Raw genomic sequence first — 17,898 nt, forward strand, 5'->3', positions numbered from 1 at the left:
GAAAAATTAAGAACTTATCCAAAATATGATTTTCTTAAGATCACCAGAGATTATATTAACAACTTGAGTTTTTTTTTTTTTTTGAGGGGGCAAGCTTACTATTAAGTGAACAAAAAATACTTACATGCATCAGGTGTTACTGGACAATTTAAAATCCCTTAAGAGCCACAATGAGAATGAACATAAAATATTTAAATGATAAAAATTTATATGCAAGACATATATCTTGCATTCATTGATTTAACATACATGCCGAATACAACCACCTTAACATGGTATCCCTAAATCTAACTTTTAGGGAATACATACCACTCCACCTGAATTTTCTACTAGTGGCCAAGGAAAAAAGGGAAAACGAGCACCACAAGAAACAAATTTTTGCTGGGACAAATATCATCAACGCTAAAAATATGTTCTTCCATTTAGACATGAGGAAAAAGTTCTCCGTAAGCATTGCAAAATTGCCATTCAACCAAATAGGACCTTGCATTACACCACAAAACAAGTTATCTAGGTCCAAAGGAAGTGAGGCGAGGTTATGACTTCTGGCATTCAGAGGATACTGAGTCCATTTCTGAAACAAATACGACAATTAACTTTGAACAAAATCATCAGAATAAAGATGATACTGCTGAATATCGTAATGGCCCTTGTTGCAGAGAATCTGGTGCCTCAATGTGTTGTAATATTGGCGTCATCTTTAACCCAATGATCTGAACTTTGGGATTTGAGTGACCATCCAAGAAAACATTAGTAACCTGCAAATTCGCGGGATCAAAAGTTATTTGTTTTGTGTGCTGCTTAACTACATCAACAGTCCATCAATAACTGTTCAGGGGATTGAAGGAAAAAGAGGAGCAAATAGCAAATGTAATAAAAATGCAATAGCAACAATTAGACAATCAATAAATCATGTGAAAAACTGTGGCATATGAAGAAACCTATGCATCAAACAAAATATCAGAAGTGATCATTCTCTAAAAGAATGTAGCTCATGAACCCCATCATTCTCTCTTGGGAAAATCATGTGTTCGCAATATTTAAGGACATCTGAACCCAACAATTTTGGATCCATATCTCTCAATGATAGTAGGAAAAAGTCATGCAGAAGCTTCAAAGCCTACCTTGGCAACTGCATACAAACAAAGAGCCCCAGCTTCAAAATTCAGGGTTGACAATTACTAAGTATGAAACCCTCTTGATCCATCACTTTGCCACCTCCCCATTCCCACCTCTTAGCCCCATGAGAAAATGCATCATTGCAACCCAAACAACCCCACCCCACCCCTCACCCCCAAATTAGGAAAAATAAGAAACAGCCCTTACCAGCACTCATCAACCAAATACCCAAGCACCCAAAATTGTAATTCCAATTCACCAAATCAAATGTACACAAACACATCCAAGCAAAAAAAGTAGAAATGGAAGGCTGGCATTGCACACTTCGAAAAAGCAGCAGGTTAGCTCCTTTGAGGAGTTCAATTTAGTTTTCAGAGACTGCATCAGTGTCAGCAAACAGCGATCACAAGATAGAAAAAATACTGAATTTGCTAAACTCTTTTTTGAGGAAGATAATCAACCTTGAGAGCATAGGCATTTTCGATATTTCACACAATTAAGATTTTATTCTCCAAATTTTAGGGTAAATCTGGGGCAAAGAAACAAAAAAAAAATTGCCCCTTTCTTCAGTTCGGATGAAACCTTAAGATGAATAAATCTCAATAAAGTGACCTATGATGAAACCTAGAGATAGGAAAGAACTCAAAGTCATAACACATAATCAAATTTTACAAGCACAAGAAATTCCTATACTTCTACATAATCGAGATAGAAAGACTTTGTATTCGACTCTGGTACGAGCAGGTGCCTTTCAACAATCCCTGTTGGCAGTCTAAACTCTAAGCACAGGAAAAAAGGTAGGACATTAGCTGTGTCCTTTAATGGTCAGGCAAGCTGTGAGCAAGTAAGTTTCTCACTTACCAAACTAAACAAAGCATACCTGAGTACAGCCAAATAATTTCAATACTTCCAACGACAAGCAGCTATCAACAATCAGTCCCAGGGCTTCATTCGCCAAGTTGCGGCACCAAGACAAATCCAGACTAATCAAATTTTTTGAGCATTTGGCTAGTGATATTGCAGTGTTGTGTGAAACCTGTAAAAACCATATAAAGACATGGAAAAACATTGATTCCTTGACTTTTAGTCTGGCAATAATTCATTGACCTTTTTCGATATTCAAATTTCCATGTACCCAGAAAAACATGGAAGAGGAAACAAGAGGCCTAGAAGTGAAAGCAAAGAAAATCTGCAAGTTCAGATTACAAACCCAAGGTTCCTTTTGCTAGTACTCCCAAAAATATATATTTTTACAAGGTAGATTTTACTAACAGTGCAGCACCACAAAAGTGGGAAGTCACCACAAAAGTGTGTGAAATTTCCTCCCCTAGGATTGTCCATGGATTCCACTACATTTTCAGGAAGATCTACGGGCTTCCTATTATACCAAAAGTTACTCTGATATTATATTTGAATAGTTGACATATCTAAGCAAAGTTCCGGACATCCATAAAGCAATAATTTCTTGATAAAATGGGTTATCCCCTTGTGGAACAACAATAACAACTGCGCCTCAGCCCAAACAAGGTGAGGTCCGCTATATGAATCTCCATTGACCCTTGTGGAACAAACAATGCTTAAAAAGCAAACTGGATAGTAAAATCATTAGAGCCCCTTCTAATGGATAAATGTTGATCTAAGCCGGATTTAGCAGGCTTAATCGAGAATTCTAAGTCCAGTGTGTAATGCTGGTGATTTTACTAGAAGTCAAGGCCATAAAGTAGCAAATACCAACTGGAATTCAGCAAACATGAAGCACAATCAGAACCCATAACACATTTCCCTAGAACCACACAAATACAATAAGAAAAATGTGATGAACATTACATGCGGTTAAATACCTTACTGACAAAATTGAGAGACAATTCCTTCAAAGACTCCCCACTGGTTTCAACATAAGCAGCAACAGCTTCATCACTGACATTGATAAAGATAAGAGTAAGCTTATGCCACTTTCAATTTTACTATTTACGAGTACAAGGAATTCAAAACATGCTATCAAAAAGGATAGCTCTTTTCATTTTTTGAAGAATGCATACTGATAATATCCTATATGTAGCTTGAAACCACTATTCTAAGATTTCAAAGAACATTTTTTGTGATTTTTGCAAGAATGATACTGAGAGGATCTTATATGTAGCTTGAAACCACTATTATAAGCCTTCAAGAATGGAAAACAACTCATGTATCATATGAGAGTAAATACATAGAAAGCCAAATAAGTTGGAAAAACAGACACAAGACTGCAAAATCATTTCCCTGCCGGCTGCCAATTCCTATTCTTCGACTGATATTTCCTTTTCTCCGGTTTCTAACTAATCCAAATACTTATTAAACAAATGAAGCTAAGGAGTAGGTGAAATGGTGCGTTCCAACTGCAAAGAGCTAGGATCTCATGTATGGACATACTCAAATACATGTTCATGCATAGATGGAAAGGGTACATACATGCTCGATAAAGGTAGAAATTTCATCAAAGGAGTTAAGTGTGAATTATACCAAATCCAGCTGAATGAGACGTTCCTTATATATACAAAGTACAATGTACCGTATGCACCCACTCTTATAAGCATAGGAGACTGTTATATCTCCGCAACTTGGATATGCTATTTTTACTTACAAAATAAAAGTAAAATACAAAAGAAAATGTGTGCAGTATCAACCTAGATGATTCTGGGCAACCAACCACTCCACAAAAGGAACATGAGAAGGAAATTTGAAACCAAGGATTTTGAAACATCTTTTCAACATTCAAATGAAGAATCTTTTATGCGAAGAAACAACCCTCCTTTGTAGCAACGATATGGTGATATTCTTTGACAAATTTGCTCTAAAGGCATAAGCAACCAACATTGAAGAAAAGAGTAAAAAGCTACAGAAAATGATGATGATTATTGCAAGCAAAAAATTATGGTTAAAGACACTGCATATGCTACACTTAGAAAAGAATTCTGCACTGAATGCTATATTTTGAAACCTGAATGCATTGCGACAGAGTTTTAGCTTGTCAACTGCTCTACAACCAGTGGCAAGATGTCCGATTGCAGAGTCTGTCAATTTACGCAAGTTACTCAGGTCAATAGCGCGTAATCCAGGACAGCTTTGTGCAATCTCTTTCAGAGAACAGTCAGTCAATTGCCTGCATCAGATTAAAGGCACAAATACAATCAGTATCTGTCAAATTTCTCTGTGGAACATCATCTGAAACAGGACGAAAAACACCTACGTGCATCCCTTCAGAACAATCTCTCTCAGACTCTGACCTCGATGAATGACAAATTCTTTAATAAAAGCATCACATACAGTCTGGATTCCAGCTACTGATAGAACTTCCAAATGTTCTAGCTTTAGCAATGCTGGTAGAATAAGCATGGGATCTATTGCTTCGCAATCGTCTAGATACAACTCTCTCAGAACTGATCCCAATGAATCAGATAAACAGCTAATTCCATCACATGTCAGCAAAGAGCACTGGCTGAGATTCATTGACCTTAAACAAGGTGCTGCAGAGATGATTGCCGTCAGCCCAGAATCGGAAAGACGACATGCACCTTTCAAGGACAAGGTAGTTAATGCAGGGAGATTGTTTGGGCAACGAGCTAATGTAGCCAATAGGATATAATCTGGAATACAGCGACCACACTGATCCAGTTGAAGCACCTGGTTCCACAAAGAGAATCTCTTCAAGTTCAACAATCAGAACTAACATAGCATTGATATCTATTACTACAACATATGCAAGCAAAACTTGAATGGACAGACTGAAGACTTTTAAAGTATTCTAATACAAACCATGCTAAGATGAAGAACTTTATCCTGGCCCAAGGAAAGAATAGGACAATTACATGCAGAAAGGGGGAGAAGAAAAAAAAAAAAAAAAAAAAAAGGGGGTTGGGGGGGGGGGGGAGGACAGCTTTATCTTTTATGAATTTTAATATCATCAACACTGTAATGTTCAAGATCATAAGCAGAGATTATGCTGGTAAACAAGGTCCGTTAGTGCCCCCCATGTAATGCTGCTAAACAAGTACTTATTAGTACCAAGTATCATATGTACAGAGTGAAAAAGTAACGCAGGTAGGGGGGGGAGTAAATAAAATAAAAATGTAGTTAAAAGGAATCACATACAAAAGCATAACACAGCTTGCTTCAAAAATGGCTAGATGAATAATTTAACTGATAGAACAGTAGTTCATAAATATTAAAACTAAGTTTGGTTCCTCAAATGAGAGATGGAGAGGAAGGAGAGAGAAACCAAACTGTCTACTTCCCCTATGTGAAGCATTGATGATATACTTCATCATTTCCATCCAGCTTTCGACAGATTGAGAAAGATGACGCAGAGGACTGCAACCCCTCCACTTCTATTTTGCGTTTTTCTATTATTTCCTAACCAACCGGCGAACATGCACACTTTATTCACTTTTACTTCTACTCCTCCAACCATTTCTTTTTCCACTCCAATCAGACATAGCATAAATAAAAGGAAGATGAAAACTCACCACCAAGTTGCTGGTATCACATGCTTCAAAGGTCTGTGTGAACTTCTCCTCATCCAACCATGAACAGTCCTTTATGCGTATCTCTGTAGGAGATCCACGGGTAAGAAGATCAAAAAATTGATAAGTCATTTTTCGAGAATCGCACAGTGTTTGGCAAATCCTGTGCCTGAGTGCATCAGGTACACAATCAAGTGAAGTGATTGCATCTGCATTTTTCACTAAAATGCACATGCATAGGTCTTGTAGTGAGGGAACCACCAGCTTTCTAGATTGGCACTGCTGGTCCTTTTTGGAAACCCATACCAATTCAATCTTACTTTTCTCTGAAAATGAACTCTGCTGACGCTTGATGTTCGTTTCGCGATCTCTAATAATCTTCATAGCAGTTGAAAATGGACCAGGCCAGTCTTCTCTTTCTTCAGTGTTCACTTCCTCCTGTGGAATTTCCTCAGCAGTGGCATTTATATCCTGTTCCGTTTGGGAAGAGAAATGAGCAAACCTGGAAGCATTTCGTCTGGCAATATCCCTAAACCGTCTTCTTGATGTAGATACTCTTGTAGCAGTTACGCTCGCATTGGCATCTGCAACTTGCTCTCCATCCTGAGATGATGTCATATCCTCTGAGAAATTAATATCTCTTGAAACAATATCAGTTATGGGTTTTTCCGCCCCTTGCTTGGATTTTCCTTCCAATGTATCAAGACCATGAGGCAGATCATAGCCAGCCATCACTTTTTTTCCTTTTTCCTCTCTGCTAAGCCTCCTTCTAGTCTTTGAATTACCATTTTGCACACTAGCAGCTTGCTCATCACCATGATTATCCATGTCTGCGGTTTCTGGGAAACAGGCAGACTGAGGTACTGTGTCCTCAATTGGCATCCCGAATGTTTCCTCTGATTCTAAATTTACTGAATGAACCACTGACAAGCCCTGGTCATAAACTGTGCCTTTACATTTCTCTTCTCTACTGAATCTCCTCCTCTTAACAATAGAAGGCTCATCTGAACTTGTCCCTAACTTATTGCTCAAGGCACCTTCTGAATCACAACTGCTTGACATTCCTTCACTTAGCTTTCCTTGAGACAGCTTCTCATCGCAATCCTTCTCAACGCTTCCAGTCTCACCAACAGAGCCACCACTGGTTTCTTCAAGTGCTCTCTTTGAGATTTTCTTGCCTGACCGCAGACTCACAAACTTAGTGTTCCCTTCTCCCTGCACTTCTATACTTCGTTTTTTCTTCCCTTTCCCCTTCTTAGCATATTCAGTTCTCTCCTCACAGCATGCTGAATTTCCTATTACATCAGATTTATTCAAACCTATTTCTTCAATACCTTCACTATGCCAAACCCCCAAATTCTTATCTTCATCCAAAACCGTGTTTTCTACATCAATGTCTCTCTTCAAACTCTCACCATTACACTCATTATAAATTTCAAAATCCTTATTGTTTCCTTTACTACTCAAAATTTCGCTAAAACCAGTTTTAGAAGCCAATCTCAAACTCCTCCTTGGAGCAACAATATGAGAAACGGAACGACTAGCCGAAGAACAAGAAATCGGAGTCATGTTACAATAAGACTGGCTCGAAGTTTCTAGAGACTTTGACGGAGTTGCCGGTTCCAATACAGTAACATTTTCTAGGGTTTTTGAAAAGGCTTTAGGCTTGAGTGCCGGAGTCACTTCGCGAGACCTCAAAATCGCCATTATCTCTTATCCTCTGAAGCTACCACAACAAATGAAACTAAAATAAGCAACAAAAAAAAAATCATACGCGTATCTAAATATCCAAAAAAACAGAAGTACTCATTTCTCTATAATATACATAAAAAAAAAAGCGCAAAATCTGAACTCAGTAGCAGAGACTAACAAACTTATAAAGTTCGATAAAACAGAATAAAGGAAGCTTATGTATTGAAAGATAGAGAGTAAGTTACAGTTACCAGTGACGGCGAGGAATTAGTGACGAGATACTGAGAGCAATGGCGAAAATGATGGTACAGTGAAGTGATATTGTGAGGATGAAGACGAAATAGGGAAATAAGAGTACAGTAGAGAAGGGAATGTTTCCGGCGGCAGTTGAAGCGGTCGACGACGGCGGAAGGTTGTGGCGGGAGGTTTAGCAGGTTTGAGGTGTTTTTATGGGAATTTGGTGGGAAGCTTACTGGACACACACACACACGAGATACGACACGCCTGTTGGAATGGCTTCGACTTTCCCGCCAAATATGTAGGTTGGGCTCTTAAGAGATTGGATGAATGGGCTGAAATGAGGCCCAATTTTTTTAATCTTATTCAAAGGGCATTCTGGTGCACTAAACTTCCGCTATATGCAGGGTCCAGAAAAGTACCGGACCACAAGGATCTATTGTACGCAGCATTACCCTACATTTCTGCAAGATGTTGTTATCACGGCTTGAACCCGTGACCTCCTGGTCACATGGTAGCAACTTTACCAATTACGCCAAATATATAAATAAATTCAGCAAGCAAACACAGGAAAAAAACTTCTTTTTTAAAAATAGGAAAGCTTCTTTTCTGATGAAAAATATTTTCATCACACCGAACACAGTAACGATGTTGAGGAAAAGCTGTTGAGTTGTAGATTATTATTTAAAACAATAAATTTAATTAGAAATATTACACTTTTATTTACGTAATTATATCTTAAACACATACCATTACATGACTTAATTCTCTTTTACTGGCCAAATAAATGGGAATAACCTTTTTTTTTATGAATGGTGATAGTGAAACTTGAATTCAAGACCATTTTTCTATTAGAAAACTTAAGCTATCAAAACAAATAAATTAATTATACATTTACCAAAATAATCAAATTTAATTTTTGGAAGAAGAAAAAAATAGAGATGAAAATCACATTAAAGTATGTGGGATAGTCTTTTCTGATCAACCAGCAAATCTTCAATTTAATTACTATTTGGGCATAAAAAGAAAGTCAAAAGAAAGTCCCATTCATTATTAAATCTCAATTAAAAATACATAATTTGGATTCTCTTTACAGCTTATAAATTGATTAAAAGTTCATAATTTGGGACCCAATGAACGCGTAAAATAATGTGGATAACTGGATACCACATGATTAATTGATTAGTTGTCCAGATTACTATGGCTGCCTCTCATTTTTAAATAAGAAAATATACACTTCTATCATATGCTCCCATTGCGGGCCATGCGACGTAACACATGGTTAGAATTTAAACGAAACAAAATTAAAAATAAAACATAAATAGTCAGAAAATCCAGACCAACAGCCCTGCAATAAAAAAAATAAAATAAAAAGTTTAAAGAAAGCCTGAACTATTCAATCAATATAAGTATTTTCTATTATCTAATGAAATTAACTTTTCCTCTCTAATTTAAGAAACAACGGCCTTCTTCATCGCAAAGTTGTGATGGAATAAATATTTCGTCATCCTTAATTAGAGATTTATGGTGCTCTCAATATTATTAGAAAGTGTTTTATTCCTAATATGGGGCTTTCATATACAAACCCCAAATTTAGCTGACCCAAATATAGAAGCTCGGATTTGGATGAGATTTTAAGGGATTTTCAGAGATATCAATTGAGTAATGATTCTTAACTTGATTTTTGGTTATAACTCACTAATATATCATTAATTTTATCATTTAATTTCGAATTTGGGGTGAAAAATTGGAAAAATTTGAGAAGAGTTCTTAGACTAAATTTTGGGATTTTGATTGAGATTTTGGTATCGGATTTGAGTGAATTTGGTATGGTTAGACTCGTGAGTGAATGAGTGTTCGTATTTTGTAACTTTTACCCGATTCCGAGACGTGGGCCCGGGGAGGCTTTTTTTGAGCGATTTTTCAATTTCTTGCGCTAGCTTTGATTTTATTAACTAGATTAGTTTCTTTTAGTTATATTTATGCTATGTAATTGATTTTGGCTAGATTTGGGTCACTCTGAGCCGGACATTCGTGGGAAAGGCATTCTGACTGATTGATTGAGCTTGGTTCGAGGTAAGTGGCTTGCCTAACCTTGCGTGGGAACTCCCCTTAGGATTTGGTACTGTTTGATATGTGAGCGTCGTGTACGTGAAGTGACGAGTACGTACACAGGCTATTTGTTGTAAAACTCCGTTTTTCACTAAGTCATAACTTGTTTTCTCCTTATTTGAAACACACTAGCATATGTAACTATCCTGTTTAGACTAGAATAGCATGCCTACTTGTTTAATTGCCTATTTGAACTCTGTGCAGCATGTTTAGTGAAATTACCTGTTTTTCCTTAACTTGAAATTAGTCTAAACAGTAGGATTTCTTGTTGTAATTGTTATTTTGGTTGGTTACGCTGCATATTTACTTTGGGACTACGGAACGGTATTGCGGGAGATCCCTTGTACAGCATATTTACTTTGGGACTACGGAACGGTATTCCGGGAGATCCCCTGCTGAGCATATATTATTTTGGGACTACAGAACGGTATTTCGGAAGATCCCCTGCACATTTACGTTTGGGACTACAAGACGTTATCTCGGGAGATCACTTGTTGTTATCACTGTATTCTGAGTTATTGTCTTTCATTGATTCTGTTCTTATTAGATTCCCGTATTTATTTTTACTGCAATATTTTATTCTGTCTTATTTCATTATATTTATACCAGTAGGGCCCGGACCTGATCTCGTCACTACTTGACCGAGATTAGATTTGGCACTTATCGGGTATCGTTATGGTATACTCCCACCCTTTTCTACACATATTTTTTATGTGCAGGTCCAGGTTCTATCTTAGTAGCCTTATCACTAGTTGCAGTTGCCGAATGAGAAAAGGCCATGTTCAAACAGGCAATGGTATCTGTCGAGAAGTCTATTTTTACGGCAAATAATACACGTTTGTTTCCCTTTTCAGAAGTATACATGTAGTAAAATTTAAAGGGGAGGTCAACGTTGTTTGAAAATTGAAGTGTTTTATAAAACTATTTTAGTTTAGTACAATCAAATAGAGTAGTAACTTCATTTAAGAGCAGGGCGAATATAGCCTTAAAAGTCATACAATTGTCACAAATGAGATACTAGGGAGTCATTATTTTTATAGCAAGAATGTGCTATACAGGCAAGAACTTTCTCCAAATGTTGAGCAGTTCGATAAAGCTCTATCAATAATAAAGCTATCGTTTTCATTCCCTTTTGAAAACAAATAATTTTATCCATCCCTATTTGACTAAATCTACCAAGTTTCAATGGACACGACGACATTTTTATTAATGTTGTTCGAGTTGTTTAGTGTTAGGATTTTAGGTATAAATGAAAAACAAAGGGAAAAAAGAAATGCAGGGATCTTAAGGTGTGTTTGGTACAAAGGAAAATATTTTCCGTGAAAAATATTTTCTTAAAAAATGAGTAGTTTTATCACGTATTTTCCCTTGTTTGGTTGGAGAGTGAAAAACTTTTACAGAAAAATATTTCTAGTGATTGGTTAGAGAATTTAAAATTTTTTTTATGCTACTCTCCTCAACCCACATTCCCCAAAATTCTCATGTTTCCTATATTCCTCCCCTCCCCCCCCCCCCCCCCCCGCAAATTCTATTTTCTTCAAAATTTAATTATCTTCAGGAAAAAAAATATTTAGTTTGTTGAAATGAAAGAAAAAAAAAATACTTAATTTGTTGAAATGAAAGAAAATACTTTTTTTACATCATGAATAGAAAGTACTCGTTTTGTTGGGGGAAAAATACTTTTTATATTTCAGGAAAAAAATACTTAGTTTGTTTAAATGAAAGAAAATATTTTTTCTAAATCATGAAAATAAAGTACATGTTTTGTTAAAAAGAAATAAAATATTTTTTCTACATCTTGAAAGAAATTACTCATTTTGTTGGAAAAGATACTTTTTCTATTTAAGGAAAAGAAAATACTTAGTAGGCGTTTGGACATGAATTCAATTTTTTTTTTCAAATTTGGAATTTTCCTAAAATTTGGATTGAAGATGAAGTTGTGTTTGGTTATAATTTTTTGCAACATATTTGGATGTCTTTTTTTCAAAATCATGAAACATAATTTATACCCCACAATTTATAAAAAAAATAAAAATCACCCCAATTTGATTATCCTACTTGAAACAAACAATCAAACATGCTATTGTTTAACTATTATCATATTCTACTTTACTGCAACACACAGAAGATGCAAAATCAATATCACATGTTCTAATTCTACTGACACACAGAGAAGGTGCAAAAGCAGGCATAGCCACATATTTCTCATAACCATATAATCAAACTTTCAGTAGGCAGAGTTCAAGAATCAACTAAGACTGGTGGGAAAGGCAGCCACACACTTTGGTGAGAAGAAGCCATGTTGCTTGCGTTTTGTGTTTCTGACTTTATGGAAAGGAAAATGGGTAGTTGATGGGTTACTTAGGTTAATAGCTGATGGGATCTTTTATAAATTTTAAAAATATAAGGTAAATTTGTAAAACCAAAAAATAGCAACCTTCAAATTTTCAATAAAAAAACTGGTTCCCACTAGTTTTTCAAATTTGAAAATGCATTTTCAAGTGAGATTGGAAAATTGTAAGATTTTGATAACCAAATACTGTTTTTAAAATAATTTGAAAAAAGAAAAAAAATTCTTATGTCCAAACGGGCTCTTAGTTTGTTGAAATGAAAGAAAATACTTTTTCAACATCATGAAAAGAAAGTACTCATTTTGTTGAAATGAAAGAAAATACTTTTTCTATATCATGAAAAGAAATTACTCATTTTGTTGAAATGAAAGAAAATACTTTTCTATATCATGAAAAGAAAGTACTCGTTTTATTGAAAAAAATACTTTTTCTATTTCAGGGAAAAAAATACTTAGTTTGTTGAAATAAAAAAAAATACTTTTTTTACATCATGAAAAGAAAGTACCCGTTTTGTTAAAATGAAATAAAATATTTTTTCTACATCATAAAAAAAAAAGTACTCATTTTGTTAAAATGAAAGAAAATACTTTTACTATATCATGAAAATAGTATACTCATTTTGTTGAAATAAAAAAAAAATTATATCTATAACATGAAAAGAAAGTACTCTTAATAATATTTCTATTTAGGGTGAGTGATGGGCGAGGTTGGGGTAGGTGGGGTGTGGTGGGGGTAGTGGGTGGTTTGGGAGTGGGGTAGGGTGGGTTTATTTTTCTCCAATTGATGGAAAATGAGTTAATTTAGAAAACGTTTTCGAATACATTTACGCCAACCAAACATGAAAAAATTAAAAAAAAAATTCATTCGCACTAAACACACCCTTAATCTCATTTGTTTTTTTATCTAACAAGGGTCTAAACATGAATTGTTCAATTTTTAGCCCATTAAACACGTTTCTTATTATTTGTCCCTTTGGGAACATTCGATAAAAACGTATTTCTTATTTTACAATTACTTATTTTGCTCGAATACGTATGATTCATTCATAATTTGTGCAAAATATAAGAATTACTATGACCCTATTCACTAATGAATCGTGTGGCACGCCGTCCACTTATATTTATATATATATATATATATATATATATATATATATATATATATATATATTCACAAAATTACATCATTATAGGGGAGGGATGGGCTCCCTTGGGATTGTCATCAATGTCTAGCATTGTGTTAATATTACAAATATTATTTTTTCTTTCAAATACAGTTCCTAAGATGTATGCTCACACTGCATCATTTGCAAACGCCGGAGGAACTGCCAAAAATTGGGTCCTATCAAAAACTTCCTTCCTAGTCACCCATGTTGTTTATGAATACCCCCCCCCCCCAATACCCCATTTTAATGTATTTAGGCATGCAGCTTCATTAGTGTTCAACTTATAAAAGCCCATGTCTGGTGGTTGCCACTTAAGGTATAAGGTCCTAGTATTTGTGGCAGATCTATGCGAGGCAACAACATTATTGTATTCAACAGCTTTAGCAATTGTTTGGTTGACATTAATATGATTCTTCTTCTTCTCAAAAAAATTGGAGTTTCTGGTGAGCCAAATGGCCCATAGGCAGAAAGGCAGTAGTTATTTCCAATTGATGCATGCATTGAAATCAACATGTTGAAGTTTATGCCATGTGTCTTCCCAGTTAGCCATATAAAAGGGTGGTGCATTAAGGGTTGGCCTATGGTTGCACAAGTGCAGCAGATGCTGCCAGAAATCTTTGGCATTTGTGCATTCAAAGAAGATATGATTTATGTCTTATACTCATGAATTGCAATAATTGCAGTTAGGATTTATTCTGAGGCTTATGTGGTATAAGTGGTTCCCTGTAGGCAGTATATTCTGGTGCATGAGCCAAATAAAAAACTTAATCTTTTTAGGGATTTTAGTTTTCAAATCCAATCGAAGTGATCTTCTTGTGTAGTGTCAAGGTGCATCTATGAAAAAGTAGGCATATTTAGCACTAAATAACCCATTGGAGCTAAGGTTCCAGATGAACTTGTCCTCATCTGTGGTAGAGTTGGGGATGAAGGTATTTTGGATTATGATGTTGATGTCACGAGGGATTGGGTAGTGGATGGAGGTGAAATCCCAAAACCCATTGGAGTACGTTGCATTTATCTTGGTGTTCATGACATTCTGATGCCATGGACCTTTAAGGATTGTATCTAATGGTTGCATGTTGGGAAGCCATGTGTCAGTAAGGAATCTAACCCTATCCCCTTTGTGAACCACCCATATAGAGCCTTTTATGCATATCTTCCGGCCCTCCTAGACACACTGTCATGTTTTTGTTTTAGCCTTAGCCCTCATCCCTATTCCACTACAATGCTTTCCCATGAGCACCCTAGCCCAGATGGAGTTTGTGTTATTATAGAGTCTCCAAGCTAGGCTGGTATGGCAAGTCTTATTTTTTAGTTGTGCCTGCTGAAGGCCTAAGCCTCCCATGTTCTTTGGTTTGGTGACATCGGGCCACTTAACCATGTGGAGTTTTCTTTTGGCAGAAGTTGTTCCCTAGATAAAGTTTCTTTGGATTTTGTCAAATTGGCTGGTAACATGGGAAGGCAATTGGATGTATTGCATCAAATGGCTGGGAATACTACGTAGGCATGATTTGGCTAGTGTGGTGCGCCCATCCATGTTAAGGAACTTGGTTTTCCAACTTGTCATCCTACTGTTGAGGTTATCAAGAATGAATTGGAAGTCACTATTGGTATGCCTTTTATGGAAGATAGGGAACCCTAGGTATTTACCAAAGTCTCTGGCACTCTTGATACCTAGGATGGTGTTGCAATTTTTGGCCCATTCTTCATTACAGTTGGAAGAAAAAATCACCTTACACGTCTGGAAGTTGACGTTCTGCCTAAAGGCAGCATTGAAATTATCTAGGATGGATAAAATGGTCTCACAATTTCTCCTATTAGCTCTGGAAAACATAGTGAAGTCATCAGCAAAGAACATGTGAGAGATTCTAGGCCCTCCCCTACTGATGTTGATATAGAACCATTCCTTGTCAGTAAGAACACTGTCTTTATTTCTGGAAAGCCTTTCCATACATATGATGAACAAGTAAGGTGAGATAGGATCTCCCTGCCTAATGCCCCTACTAGGATGGAAGAAGCTAGTCTGAGTATCATTGACAATAATGGAGATGGAATTTGTAGTTAGATAAGACATGATTAAAGTGATTATTTGGTGGGGAAATTGAAAAAATGAGGGATTCTATGATGAAAGACCACTCCAACCTGTCAAAGGCCTTTTCTAAGTCTACTTTTAGGATCATATTGGCATTTTTCCTTTCATTCTTTGGAAATGGGTAATGTACACTTGTATCACAATGGCATTGTCAGCAACCCTTCTATTAGCTAAAAAACTTGCTTGAGTTGGGCTAATGATGTTGTGCAACATGGGTTTGATTCTATTGGCAATAATCTTAGTGATCAGTTTATACATTGTGTTGCACAAACCTATTAGTCTGAAGTTTCCCAGCATGGTGGCATTAGGGCACTTATGAATGAGGCAAATATTGGTTTTGTTTATTTCAGATGGAATTATACAAGTGGAGAAGACATTGTGGCAGTATTGGATGACTTTACTAGAAAAAATGTGACAGTACTTCTGGTAGAAAAGAGGATGAAGTCCATCAGGCCCAGGTGCCTTCATGGCCTTGGAGGAAAGCATGACACGCTTAATCTCTGACAGCCTAAGGGGAGAGTCAATGATGTTCTGCTCCCTGCTAGACATGATATTAGCTTCATCAGTAATGTGGTTATAGTGCAATTTGAAGCATTGATGGCCAGTGGCATAAATCCTAGTGAAGTAGTTTAAGATTGTGTCCTTAATGTATTGGGGGTCATGGATTATGTTCCCAACCTCATCTTTTAAAGACATGATCCGATTCCTCCTTCTTTTGTTAAGTGTGGATATGTGAAAGAATTTTGTGTTGGCATCACCCTTACTCAACCAATTAATTCTTGATTTAAGCTTTCAGAAGTCCTCTTCACTCTTAAGAATGACAGAGAAATCCTGTTGGAGTTTTGCTTCTAAATCCTGGAGGAATGTACTAAATGGATAGACATTGGACTTCTGGATGCCAGCTAATCTAGTTAGGATATGCCTTTTCCTATGGAAAATGTTGTCAAATACATGCTTATTCCAACCAGCCACCCTATTAGTAAAAGCAGTAGTAGCTCTCAGAATATTAGTATTTGTTGTAAAGCTATCTTGCACTATTGGTAGGAATTTTGGATGATTGCACCACATAGACTCAAACTTAAAAGTCTTGTTGGCCTTGTTCTGACTCTGATTGATTAAGCTTGAGAAAAAAGGACAGTGGTCAGAGTGTGCTAGGTAGATAGGTAACAGTTGAGGTAGAAAATTATTTTATCCATTCATTAGTGGCAAAGCATCTATCAAGTCTTTCCAGGATCAGATCATGTCTGTTGGTGTATCTTTTATTAGATCAAGTGTATTTTGAACCTTTGAATCCTAGATAAACTAGTTTACAACTGTTTAAACATTTTAAGAACATGTTGCTTCTATTAGTGTTCAAGCTATTGGCCCCAAACTTATCGCTGGCTTTTAGGAGTTCATTGAAGTCCCTCCAACAAGCCAACTACCCATGTATACAGATATTAGGCCCTCTAACAAATTCCAAAGTCCATTCCTATTATTTACACTGCTACTAGCACATATAGCAGAAAAAGGCCATTTAGAGGGGGGTACCTTAACCATAACATGCACACCCTGTGGGGTGGTGGCAACTTACTCGAGCTTAACCAACTCATCTTTTCACATAAGCACAATCCCTCCAGACTTGCCCACATCAAAGGACTATAATTGAGCATCGAATTTGAGTTGAGTAGTGACAGGGCTGTTGGTTCCCCATGTATTGGGCTTGGAGTAGTGTGGATATCCATAGTTGGTGTCCAAAGTTTGCCAGACCCTGGTGGAGAAGCTGGGTCGCCATGTGAGCTAGGTATCAAGGGTTTTGGATGGTTATTTCCATCGGAACATACCCTACCATCATTTGGAGGTTTTGGGAGTGTCCTTGGAAGACCATCTTCAACCACAATTCCGACATGAGATCCGATGACAGTGGGTGGATGAGATGGTTAGCATGGTTGTGGTTTGTGCTTGGGAAGAGGGAGGGTTGTTCTCTATTGGAAAGGTCAACTTGGAGGAGACTGTTAGTTTGATTTTGAGTAATGACAGAGGTGAGAGCTCGGTTATAATCCATCTCTTCCTTGGGGTTCGTGTGAGGTGATTTGCCTTCTGCAAATCTGGAGAGATTGACAAGGTGTGTCACCTCGTTGGTAGCATTGGGCATTAGATTAGTAACAGACAATTGATTACCTCTACTGGAAGAGGCAAGGTCGGAGAAGAGTTTGGAGTGAATTGTGTGTGGTGCTGGTGTAGGCACGATATTTGTGGCCCTTTGGGGGAGTGTGGGCCATTTTGGGGTGGGGTTGCACTGATATTCTTTCCAAAAAATAGATACTCTCTTTATGTGTAAGAGTACCGGATTTGGATAGACAAGAGTCCGGGGGGGGGGGATCTTTAATCTCATTCTTGTAGATTGGATTGTGATTTTAAGGGTGGAAATATTCCCTGAAATGGCATGTTTTGGAATTGTGCCTGACTTAGGCTGATGCCGTTTCAACCTAGTATTTTTGGCGTGTGTGGCGTATGGGAGGGGGGAGGGGGCAGTTGATTTGACTTGGCCCGTTTGTGATGCTGGGACTTTATCAGTATTGGCCCAAGTTTGCCTCAAATCTTGTTGGTTCCTATAGCCCGGCCCAGAGAGCCCATCTGGTTACCTTGGTC

General features: G+C 36.9%; 1 protein-coding gene across 2 annotated transcripts; it reads right to left on the reverse strand.

Annotated features, from left to right (window-relative positions):
- Positions 1-195: 195 nt before the first annotated feature.
- LOC107800926 (uncharacterized) lies at positions 196-7,816 on the reverse strand. 2 transcript variants are annotated; one of them, XM_016624195.2, is made up of 7 exons: positions 7,562-7,816; positions 5,622-7,344; positions 4,346-4,779; positions 4,097-4,258; positions 2,961-3,036; positions 2,000-2,155; positions 196-758 (listed from the first exon to the last, which is right to left on the reverse strand). In XM_016624195.2, exons 2-7 carry the CDS (start codon positions 7,323-7,325, stop codon positions 612-614), a joined length of 2,679 nt encoding a protein of 892 aa, XP_016479681.1. In that variant the 5' UTR covers positions 7,326-7,344; positions 7,562-7,816; the 3' UTR covers positions 196-611. The 2 variants fall into 2 exon arrangements, with proteins under 2 accessions (XP_016479681.1, XP_016479682.1); XM_016624196.2 differs by having other exon boundaries at positions 5,622-7,338; positions 7,562-7,730.
- Between the last annotated feature and the right edge of the window lie 10,082 nt (positions 7,817-17,898).

Source organism: Nicotiana tabacum, chromosome 2 (genome assembly GCF_000715075.1).
Source record: "Nicotiana tabacum cultivar K326 chromosome 2, ASM71507v2, whole genome shotgun sequence".
Classification (NCBI taxonomy): domain Eukaryota; kingdom Viridiplantae; phylum Streptophyta; class Magnoliopsida; order Solanales; family Solanaceae; genus Nicotiana; species Nicotiana tabacum.

Bases quoted from the DNA above. Each gene is read 5' to 3' on its own strand.
- LOC107800926 (XM_016624195.2), bottom strand. From the start codon at position 7,325: ATGGCGATTTTGAGGTCTCGCGAAGTGACTCCGGCACTCAAGCCTAAA. The intron at 4,259-4,345 runs GTAGGTGTTTTT...AATCTGATGCAG, and splicing joins ATTGTTCTGAAGGGATGCAC to GCAATTGACTGACTGTTCTC. The intron at 759-1,999 runs GTATGCTTTGTT...GCGAATTTGCAG, and splicing joins AATTATTTGGCTGTACTCAG to GTTACTAATGTTTTCTTGGA.